Raw genomic sequence first — 11703 nt, forward strand, 5'->3', positions numbered from 1 at the left:
TAAGAGCAGAAATGAAGCAATGATGTTGAGATTGGAAGGGTTGCTGATGGAGGGAGTGACGAAAAGAGAGAGAGAAGAAGATGAAGACAATGACAGTGATGGTGGAATCGAAGAACATGAATTTGAAAGAAGCTTTGCCGTCAGAAATTTCAATTTTTCGATCAGAGAGTGACAAGCGAGAGCTTCGAAGCGTTTTGTTGGCCATTTTTTTGAGTTCTTGTTAGAGAGAAAAAGTCTAGATAAAGAACATATCTATCAAGGTAGCTGTTGCTCCTTCATCGTTCGCCGCCGCTGAAGGCTTGAAGAAAAAAGAGGAGGGAGAGGTGCTGCGGTAGTTTACCGGTAGTACGATGCGATCGAAAGGTTAAGCAACGACTCTGGCGACTACAAGAGAAGGAGTTTGAAGAGAGAGAAAGGGTTAAGGTTTGGAGATAGAGAGAGAGAGAGAGAGAGAGAGAGAAGAGAGTGTAAGAGAGTGTGTGCGCGTGTGTGTTCATTTTGAGTATTTGGGTCCGTGTGTATGATATATATATGTATAGGGGCATGTTGGTCATTTTGTCCACGCTTATCTTTTTAGACAAAGTATTTGGGGAAGCTTCTATTTCCCCACATACATTCCTCTCTATACACATCTTTCTCAGTCCACGCACTTAAAAAATTAATCTAAATTTATTTTGCTTACTCTACACACTTGTTATTCTAAATTTACCCTCAAAGGTAAATTGTGCATACACCCTCAGACACCCACAGAGAACACACACACCCATCTTTGTCAAATTACTACCCGTCTCTCACATACACATCCATCTCTCACAATCTCTACCGTTCGTCCCCAAAAATTTCATCCATTCATTGAGGACGTCTCATTGAAGCATTGGCATTAAAAAACATTGAAGAAAATCACATGAAGTATTGAAGAGAAATCTTCACATTTGGAGAATTTAGGTTAGTTTACTTATATTAATCCTCATTTCTATTTCATTTGTAATGTACGGTTTGTTTTAACTATTTTCGAAATGAACGCATACTCTGCTCCTCATTCAGAACTAGTTTTTCGAAAATAAATTTTTTGTTTGGAAGTCAAAGTTCAAAAATTAACATTTCATTTGACATTCAACTTCTAAATTTTATTATTTTATTCGACTTTTAAGTACCGAAAGGAAATTATTTTTCCAGTTTTCAACTTTTGAACTGTAGAGATATTGGCAATTTTCAACTTTCAAGCTATATAATTTTTTTTTCCTGTTTTGCATATTCTTTTTACAATTGTATGCTCATTAAATATATTACTTTTGTAGATAATATGGATTCTGAACAACAACAACGTTTGCCACCTATTGCGTCAAATAGAAGACGTCGTGAATTGAATGTTGAACGGGGTCATGGTCGAGGTTGTGATCTAGTTCTGGTAGAAGATGATATCCCCAATGCCAGTCACAATCAAAGTCGTAGTCGAAGCCGAAGATGAGTTGAAGATGATATGCCTGACATTGCCAAGGAGGATGCCCCTTTACCCGATTCTCCAACTGTCTAGGAAGAGATCCTTACTCATGCTTTTCCAGGTGGACCAACTGATCCATTGATATTGCGGAGTTTCAATAGTCATGTTGTTGAAGTTGTTTGGCACGGGGAGATAAACATTCCTGAGTAGAAGTTAAATTAGTTTGTATATTATTTTTTAATGGTGTTATATGGTAGTTTCTAATGAGATATTAATTTATTTTGTAGGAACAAGGGCCCCTTAAGTGTCATAATCACTCTTTGAAGATCCTTACATGGCTATGGTGGTCAGTAGACAACAACACCAGATTCAAAGACATTATTGAGTGGTCTAGGCTGTAACAATTAGCTCGTTTGCACTTATTGGTTCATCAACAAGCTTTTAATCTCCAGTTTTGTTGAGAGATGGCAATTAGGAACGAACCGTCACGACCCAAACCCGCCCCTAAGGGTTTGGCATCATAACTGGCTAGTAATTCGTGGATTACCAAAGGCCTCTGAACAGAATTACAAAATATAAGGGGTTGCGGAAGCAAATATATAAAACTTACATAGTCTATCGAGCTGTGCAGGCATACGTGGGACAGATAATTTTAAACTTTATAAACGCACTTGTGAAGTCATAAAAAGGCATTAGTCATACATCATTCCCATAGATAGATGAAACAAAAGTGGGACTTAGCCCAATGTATTATACCAAAAAGAAAACAGGTCTTAAAAGTTTGAACCACAAAAACTTGACTTCTCAAAGAGAACCTCCTCGGGAGGCATAGTAGCTATCTAACCCAACTCTCCAAGCAACAGCTTAGGCCTGGTCACGCGCCTGCTCAGTGAGCGAAAGCCCAGTCAATAATAACAGAGTAAAGGGTTAAATGAATGATGTCCTATAACTAATTCAGTAAACAAAAACAGATTCATATGTACATTCTTGTTCGAGTCATAAACAGAAATTGGAGTTCATATTTAATCTTATAGTACATCTGTTAGCGCTAACAAATCACATACAGAACATCAAGGGTCATACTTGTCAATTCCATATAGGAACCTCCGGCCGGGTACGGATAACTTGTCAGTTCCATAAAGGAACCTCCGGACTGGAAACAGATAACTTGTCAGTTTCATAAAGGAACCTCCGGCTGTGCACGTTGTTGTTCTAGTCATAAACAAAAATCGAAGTTCATGCTTAATATTACATAGTACATCCGTTAGCACTAATAGATCACATACAGAGCATCAAGGGTCATACTTGTCAGTTCCATTAAGGAACCTCCAGTACCGGGAACTTGTAACATACTTGAGCCATGGTATTGTTACCCCCGGCCGACGGCCATTAGACCACGGTATTATTACCCCCGGGCAAGGGCCTTGCTCATAAACCATGGTATTACTACCCCCGGGCAAGGGCTTGAGCGTGAGACTCAGGTCCTCGCTTGAGCGCAACTCTTGTCGCTCGAGCGGTCTGCAAAAATAGAAAACTTGTGGGAGCACACTTTTTATGCTAGAGCCAACTTTTGGTCGCTCGAGCAGAAGTGCAAAAACACAAAGTGGTCGCTCAAGCGACAAGCGCAGTAACTGTCGCTCGAGTGAAGAGCAGAATTCTGGAATTTCTAGATTGCTCTTCCTAGCTCAAAACTCAAATTCAAACCAACAAAACACATTCTTTTCGGCCCAAAACTTAAGAAAACACATGCAAACTTGTAAAATATGATGAATCAAGGATCATTTCATGAAATTAGGGCCCAAAAGTTTGCCAATTGCCCAAAATTCAACTTAAAGCTTACGAATATGATATTGACATAGAAAACATGAATTGTTATGAACTTAAACTTTTCAAAACATGATCAATTAAGGTCAAATAGTAAGAAATGTGGTGAAAACTCAAAACAAAGTCAAGATAGGCACATGCATATGAGATTTGTTTGAAATTCAAACTCCAAATGTGATGAATATATATGTATACATGCATGGAATTCATCTTCTTAAGCTTAATTCTCATGTTAATTCACCCATCACACTTGATTTCATGTAATAGCTAACTAAATTACCAACTAGGCTATAGAAATTCTTACCTTAGAAGCTTAATTGTGTCCTAGATGTCCAAATGGTCGAATCCCTTAGTTCAACACCTTGAATTCTAGTAATTCCCGTTTTTCCTTGTTAATGTCACTTGCTCTCTTGGTCTCTCTCTCTCTCTCTCTCTTGGTCTCTCTCTCTCTCTCTCTCTCTCCACGTTTGAGTCCAAAAGATGAGAAATGAAAGTGTAACTAATAGCCTTGAGTCATCAAATTGCCTTATATAGGCTTAGTTTAAAAAGTTTAATTAATAACTAATTAATTGACATTATTATATTCAAATCATTTGGTTCCGAATCAAATTCCTATTAAACCAGCCATAATGTTTTAAAAATTACAACTAACACTTAATTCAAGTCAATTTCGTGATCGGATGTTGATAAGGCCTTCAATTCACAAACTGAAACAAAAACACAAACATATATTTCTACAAGAGACAGATAAAAACACAAATAATGAAATATACATGTAATTAAATCAGGATTTCATCTTAATTACTTATTAGGCATACTTAATCATGGCTTAACAATGAATCATGGGTCGAGGTTGTTACACAAACACATTTCATATAACAGTTGGTGAGATGACCTTGACCTTGGATAATGTTGGCACTATTCTTAGCATTCATATTGTAAGTGGATCATTTAGCGTTCTAGATGTGACTGATCATCATGGAGTTACACTACTGGTTTCTGGCTTAGGAATTACTGACCGTGTAGCACATGACGAGGTTTCTACTGCTGGTGGGAATTCAGTCAAGCTTAAGTGGTTGCGAAGTCAGTTTGCTAGTGTCACAGATTCAAATCCAGATAAGGCCGTAGAGTGCACTGCTAGAGCTTATTTGTCATTTCTGTTGGGATGTACACTCTTCAGTGATGAACTTGTCCATTCATGTTAAAACCTATCACCTACTTCACCCACTAAACCTAACCCACTACACCACTACCACCTCACCTACTCCACTAAACCTAACCCACTACACCACTACCACCTCCACTTCACCTACTCCTTACCTACTACACACTCACCCTCTTCTATATATAGGAATCATGAATCATTGTAATAAATATAATATAACATCAATCAATCAATAATACATAAATTTTTACATGGTATCAGAGCAAGGTTGAGAAGCTAGTAATTCTGCTTCACCGGCGGGCGGCAGCCTCGCCTTGGCCGCCCGCCGGCCCTCTAGTGATCCTAACGTTGGTAGAGTATGATCTCTCCATTCCTCTGTGTTTGAATCTTAGACCACTGTTGAAGCTACTTGGACTGCTTGAGCTTCTCTCTAAGCCCTGGAACACGATCTTTCCCGATGAGTTCATACGCGGACTATCAACGGACACACCTCGGACTACTGTAGCAGGTGTTGATTCCGTTGTTGCTCTGCGCCTTGGGCTTCGTTCGATTCTCGTACCGGTGGGGATTTCGGACGACGCAGCCCTTCACTTCACTAATCGCACCCTAGGGGTGCTGGATTTTGGATTTTGATTCTTTGTGAGAACGATCGGGTTTTGACTGAGATTGGGCTTCTCGGAATCAAGCGAAAGCCTCGGGAGATCATCGTGCTCGTGACCAGACGATGAGGACGAAAGAGATAAGCGAGACGAAATTGAAACGGACTCGCTATCTGAGTCCTTTAGCAAAGGAAGACTGAGCGAAGACTCCAGAATCGAGCTCGAAGATTTTGAGCTTCGATGGAGAAAGTTCTTTAAAGATTTAGAGTTACTACTGTTATGCAAAGGGAAGGACGATGACACCTTGTGGTTGTTATCTTGCTTAGCATTGTTGTTGAGGTAAAGTTTCTTCAATCCTAGAAGCTCCTTCCACCACTAACATTGTCATGCGGTATTGCCTCGGGTCGGGGTGCTGACGTCGCTACAGTGTCTGTGATGTAATGGAGAGGATGTTGTTTGGTTGCATGCACTGCCAGCGCATGTTAAGCTGCGTTGTGCGTGGTGAGTTTTTATTGGTGCAGCTTTTCTCCCAAGTCTAGCTGTAGTCTGCTAGCTGGTTGATATATGGGGAAGACAGGAACAACTTTCTCACGTGGCTTGTTTTTTGAAATTGTGGTTGCCGGTTATGCAGCAGAGAAGAGTTGGTGGTTTGGTCCCTTTCTCTCCACTAGACCCCTTTTAATTATATCCATGATTCCCTTTCCTTTAACACCAAACCTCTCTCTTCCTTTTGACAGTTTGAAAACACATGCCAATGTTCCCATCATTTTTCTTTTTTATATATATATGTATTCCACCACTCTCACCACACCCCCACTCTCTTCTTTTATTTAAACATATCAAACCCTCTCTCCACTCATTCCTTTTATTATTTTTATTATGCACCTACTCAGACTCCATGTGCTCTTTGATCCTTTTTTATCAACCCTTCCACCCACATATATAAAACACACACACACAAAAAAAAAAAAAAAAAACAAACAAACAAACAAACAAAACAAAACAAAAGAAGAAGACGGACTGCACACCAAACTCATTTTATTCATGTCGGGGCTCACCCCGATCACCATTTTACACCACCAAAAAAAAAAAAAAAAAAAAAAAAAAAACAACACAACCACACCCACAGTGGGATTTTTCTTTTCCCTTCTCTACTCTACTGCAGGTCTCTTCTTCTTACTTTTATCTTGGGTGTCCCGTGCCAATCCGGCCTCCGTGTTTTCCACGCCACCGAGCACGTTCACTCCCCCATACTCCTCCACTGCAGCATATGGCGGACCTCCAAATCGGAACATCACGGTGGCCTTCCGCTTCAGCTCCTTATTTTCCGTCTTTAGCACACTTATCTCTGCTCGCGCATCCTTATACATGCGTTGGAGCAGAGCCAGCTGGGAGTTTAACTGTTGCACCTCATTTGTCCTGCTCTGTAGCCTGTGCGACAGGTTTGTGACCGCAGTCATGGTTTCCACACATGACTTCAGAGTATACTGATTGGCCTCAATATCAGTTTGCACCGCCATTTTTTGCTCCACCGACCGCATCGGAAAGTTCAACGGAGCAAAACCAGAGGTGTTTGGTTGAGGTTCACTGGCCACCGCACCAGTTATTTCTCTTGTGGACTCGTTCAATTCTGGAAAGAGCGTGAGCAGACCACGGGAAGAGGAGGCCATGTTCTGAGTAGCTGGACGGGAAGAAGAGGCCATGTTGCTGAGTGTTTCAGAGACGGGTTGGTTACAGAGTATTACAGAGTTTCTCTCTCAGTAAAGGAAGAGTTTTTTCAGAGGATTTTCAGAAGTTTTTTGTCTGCCTCAGCCTCAGCATCAACCTTGGTTAAATAGCCGAGGCAGCCACGCGTATCGCGCGCCACTTGACGCCAGACGACAAACGGGCGCGCCAGCCAAGGCACTCACGTGCCTCGCCATCATGTCTGGCACACCTTTTTATGACTTGGGCGCGCCTTTTGAGGGCGCAACTTTTGATAGCACGCCTTTTTATGGATTGGGCACGTATTTTGATGGCACGTCTTTTTATGGATTGGGCACGTATTTTGATGGCACGTCTTTTTATGGATTGGGCACGCCTTTTGATGGCACGCCTTTTGAAAGATTGGGCACACCTTTTGAGGGTGCGACTTTTTAAGGATCCGACAAGACTCTGTAAACTGTCCCGACACTGATTCCGGTTAGCTCCTTCAGGGGTCCGACAAGACTCTGTAAACTGTCCCGACATTGATTCCGGTTAGCTCCTTCAAGGGTCCGACAAGACTCAGTAAACTGTCCCGACATTGATTCCGGTTAGTTTCTACATGGGTCCAGCAAGACTCCGTAAACTGTCACAACAACTGTCACAACAGTGTCTGCTACAACGGTCCGACATGACCCCATAAACTGTCTTCTACATCGGTTTGACACCACCATACAGTGTCCTCTACACCGTTATGACACCACCATACAGTGTCCTCTACATGGTTATGACACCCCCATACAGTGTCCTCTACAACGTTATGACACCACCATCCAGTGTCTTCACCAATGGTCTGACACGACCATACAGTGTCTCTTATCCTCTTTTATTTTTATGTATTTTCTTGTTTTGTTACTCTCTCCAAACTCAAGTTGGTTAGTTCCTATCCCCCTTGAGTTTGCGGGGGGCTGTTAAAACCTATCACCTACTTCACCCACTAAACCTAACCCACTACACCACTACCACCTCACCTACTCCACTAAACCTAACCCACTACACCACTAGTGGTGAACCTGTGAGCCCTCATATCAAAAAGACAATCGGTTATTCTTGATGTATTGTTGTGCAATGGATGCTTCCTACTTCCAATCTCCAGGTGCTCCCTGTTTCTATCTAGTGGATGCTGTTTTAATGCCACTAGTATTGTACACTAGCTTGCCTCTCCACATCATTTGACCCTCCTTTGGTGTGCTGATTAAACTCATTGGAGATAGAGTTGACTGACTTCCTTGTAGCACTCTTCTTTTAACCTGCAATAAGATTGAATTATCCACAATCAAATATAAGACAGTTAAGTTACTATTTAAAAAAAGAAAAAAATAGAAGAAGAACACTGACAACCAGTTTCTTCTGTCTCATGTGTCTCTTGACCTCAAGTGCTTTTGCAGTTAATTGGCTCTGAGGTTGGCTTAGTTCAGTTTGGCTCCCTTGAGGTTGGTTTTCTTACATGTAGCTAAATCTGCAACTTCTCATGTTGTGTCCCACCTTCCCACAATTATTACAAGTCATTCTAGTGCCCTGTCTTCCTAACTTTGTGCCTTGAATTGGTGCCTCAATCCTTTCTTTTATTTTGTTTAGACCTCCCAACTCTCTTTTTCACATCAGGTGGCAGCACCTTTGCATAGTCAGTTCTTGGCCACATTTCTCTACCATTAATAAGAGTCAACATATTGTCATAGATCTTCAGATAAGTCTCCACCTTGTAGTACTGATGAACATATTTTCTAGTTCTTGACCCAAGAAATTTGCAGCAGCCACAACATGGGCACATGGAATGCCTGGCAGATCCTACTTCCTGTAGGCATAAGTCCAAGCTTGCAAGTCTAGCTTGTATTTCTTACCATATGGCCCTACAACCTCAAATTGCTCATTTCCATTCCATCTAAGAATCCATCCACCTGTATCCACTTTCATTTTCTCCAAATGATTTTGAATCTTAGGACATATAAGACCATTGTGTCTCTGCATTGCATCTCTTCTTTTTTGAACTGTTTCCATTAACAACAACCTAATCTTCTCTAACATTGTAACCACAGGTTTACTCCTAGCTTCCAAGATGCTTGAATTGAAGCACTCACATAGATTGTTTAGCAAAAGGTCATACTTTGAAAAAGTGTTGAAGTGGCTCCTACTTCAATGAATTGGTAGTCTTTCAAGTAACCAATCATATGCTTTAGAATCAACTTCTTTAATCTTTTCCATCACTCTGGTAAATGCAGGAACAGTTGTTGCCCTTACAGCCTTCCACAACAGATCTTTTAGGACCAACCCCTTGTATTCACCCTTAAAATTGTTGTACAAATGCCTCACACAAAACTTGTGTAAAGCATTTGGAAACAACTCAGCCACTGCATCAATCAAACCCTTTTTTTATCACTCATAAAGGTATAACAATGAGAGGTTACAATAATCAGACCATGTCCTAGCAGTTCTAGAAACCATAACCATGTTTTCTTCTTCTCTTTCTCAACAATTGCATAGGAAAATAGAAATATGCAATTGTTTGCATCTATCCCAACAGTAGTTGAGAGAATACAACCATATGACCCCTTCAAATGGCATCCATCAACTCCTATGACTAGCCTGTAAGCATTCATAAAAGCTTTCTTCAATGGACCCCAACACAAGTATAACCTTTTGAACTTTGACTCTGTATTGCTCCCATCAATAACCCTTAGATTACTCCTTTCATTAACCTTTGGAATCTGTTTCACCTTCATGCAAACTGTTGTTTCAGGATTAGTATTCCTAATCTTCTCAATGTAACTCCATTACATTGCAAACTGCTCAGCTGCAATACCCTCTACTTGTGTCAACACCTTGTTTCTTGCCCTTCTCACTTTTTTAAGTCGACCTTCACATTGTGCTCACTTGAAATAGTGTCTGCCAATGACTGAATTGGCCATGTAGGATTTAACCTAATTCTTTCAAGGTACCTCTTGACAATCCATTTGGAACTCACATGTGTCACATTAAAAGACCTATTACAAGTGTGCTCATCAATAAGTGTTTTGATCCTATAAGACCCATCATGTTTTACATATGATGCATAACAAACCCAAGGACAACCAACTTTGCAGTCTGCCCTCACTTTTTGTTTGTCTTTCTTAGTAAATGTTATATGTTTGCCCCACTTAATTGCACACTCCTTCACAGCATCCCTAAACATATCATGACTTTTGAACTCCATACGAAGTTTGAATTGAGGATTATGCATATCAGAGTGAACACTAAAACTAGGGTATTGCCTCCTATGAGAAGTACCTCCTTCATTAGATGAGCTGTCAATACTTCTTAGCTCATCAAAGGAGCTTCCAAGGCTTTGTAGGTCATCAACTGCCTCAGCCATTGTATTCTTACTACTTCCTACACCAGCAAACTCTAGCTCTTTGTCAACATTAGCCTCATACAATGCATCATCATCAGAAAAATCCATAGTCACTATCCTCATATTTCTCAAACTCATCAGATGAGGAAAAGTTTGAGGGATTAGGATCCTAGTCATCACTATCTTCATCTTCTGCTACCTGTATATCTACAAGTACTCCCTTTTTCTGACTTATTTTTGCACTTGACCCTATAACACCATCCATTTCTAAACAACCTACATAAACCTCTACTACTCTGTTTCCATCCACAAGTGTCTCCAACCTCATTACATCTTCATCAGTGTTAATCAACTCTAACCCAACACAATAATTAAGCTTATAGTAATAGATGTACATCCAGTGCAGCCTACTTCCTTGGCCATATTATCCAACTCCACAAGTGATATTTCATCAGAATTACAAAAGACAAAATAATTGATAAATCCACCACTATAAACCCTCTGAGGATTATAACTAACCAAACCCAATGATGCATTTTGGTTATGAAATAACAAGATCCGTTCTCTACATTTTTAAATGAAAAAATATGCTATTATGGACTAATTATACTAATAAATAAATAAAAATAGTATTAAACTACTATTACCATAAGACAATTCCAATTGAAGAAATCCATGTATGAATACATTTAAAAAAAAAAAAAAAAACTTTGTATTCTAAAAAAAGATTAAACTAAATTGATTTTTAATAAGCATTACATAAAAAATGAGTTTCTTTGAAGGACTGATTAAACTAAAACTAATCAAGTATTACACTATTCAAGTAAAACAATTACGATTAAACAAATCATTTTCAAAGACAAACAGACAAAGATGTATTCTAAAAAATGCCAAATCAAAATAGTATTATATCAGAAATCGATTTTTCATAATCATTAGTTTCAAAATTAAACAAATATTAAAAGTAAATACCATAAACGATTGGTCGCTTCCTTCGCTTGCCATCTTTCTCTCTTCGAACCCAACCCATGATTCAATGTTAGTCCGTGCCCTTCGTTCACTGATGAACTTTGATTTCGATTTCAAATAAGGAATTTGAAAACCCTAGAATTGATTTTGATCCTAACGAAGCCCTAATTGAACTGTCTACTAAACCAACTTATTTTGTAAGGAAACCCTCTTATATTCTCTCCAAAAGATAGTTCAGGGGGACAGCTCATCACATTCCGTCCAATTGTGGACGGAAGGTGACAGAAGGTGACGGTAGGGGTCTAATTGATCAATTTGTGAAAAGTTCAGGTACTAAATTGAAATAAATAGAAGTATGGGGGTGTGCGTGAAAAACGCGTGATAATTTGGGAAAAAAAATGATATTTACTCGAGGATTAATATAAGTAAACTAACCTAAATTCTCCAAATGTAAAGATTTCCCTTCAATGGTTCATGTGATGCTCTTCAATGCTCTTCAATGCCAATGCTTAAATGAGACGTCTTTAATGGATGGATGAAGTTTTTGGGGACGAACGGTAGAGAGTGTGAGAGATGGGTGTGTGTGTGAGAGACAGGTGCTAATCTGACAGAGATAGGTATGTGTGTACGCGAT

The 11703-nt window shown here is 39.7% G+C and overlaps 1 protein-coding gene and 1 pseudogene across 1 annotated transcript; both read right to left on the minus strand.

The window, feature by feature from the left end:
* Positions 1 to 4660: 4660 nt before the first annotated feature.
* LOC145821663 (uncharacterized) lies at positions 4661 to 8543 on the minus strand (annotated as a pseudogene).
* A 17-nt stretch (positions 8544 to 8560) lies between these two features.
* Positions 8561 to 10208, minus strand: LOC114304729 (uncharacterized). The gene is made up of 4 exons (XM_082918208.1): positions 9644 to 10208; positions 9189 to 9497; positions 8934 to 9120; positions 8561 to 8831 (listed from the first exon to the last, which is right to left on the minus strand). The coding sequence occupies exons 1-4, from the start codon at positions 10206 to 10208 to the stop codon at positions 8561 to 8563; spliced, it is 1332 nt and encodes a 443-aa protein (XP_082774334.1).
* Positions 10209 to 11703: the final 1495 nt, after the last annotated feature.

The sequence above is a fragment of the Camellia sinensis genome, chromosome 3, assembly GCF_055761805.1.
Source record: "Camellia sinensis isolate YWXY chromosome 3, ASM5576180v1, whole genome shotgun sequence".
Taxonomy (NCBI): Eukaryota; Viridiplantae; Streptophyta; class Magnoliopsida; order Ericales; family Theaceae; genus Camellia; species Camellia sinensis.

Bases quoted from the DNA above. Each gene is read 5' to 3' on its own strand.
- LOC114304729 (XM_082918208.1), bottom strand. From the start codon at position 10,208: ATGGATTTTTCTGATGATGATGCATTGTATGAGGCTAATGTTGACAAA. The intron at 9,498-9,643 runs GTGAGCACAATG...CTGAAACAACAG, and splicing joins ATTGGCAGACACTATTTCAA to TTTGCATGAAGGTGAAACAG. The intron at 9,121-9,188 runs GTCTGATTATTG...TGATTGATGCAG, and splicing joins TCTAGAACTGCTAGGACATG to TGGCTGAGTTGTTTCCAAAT.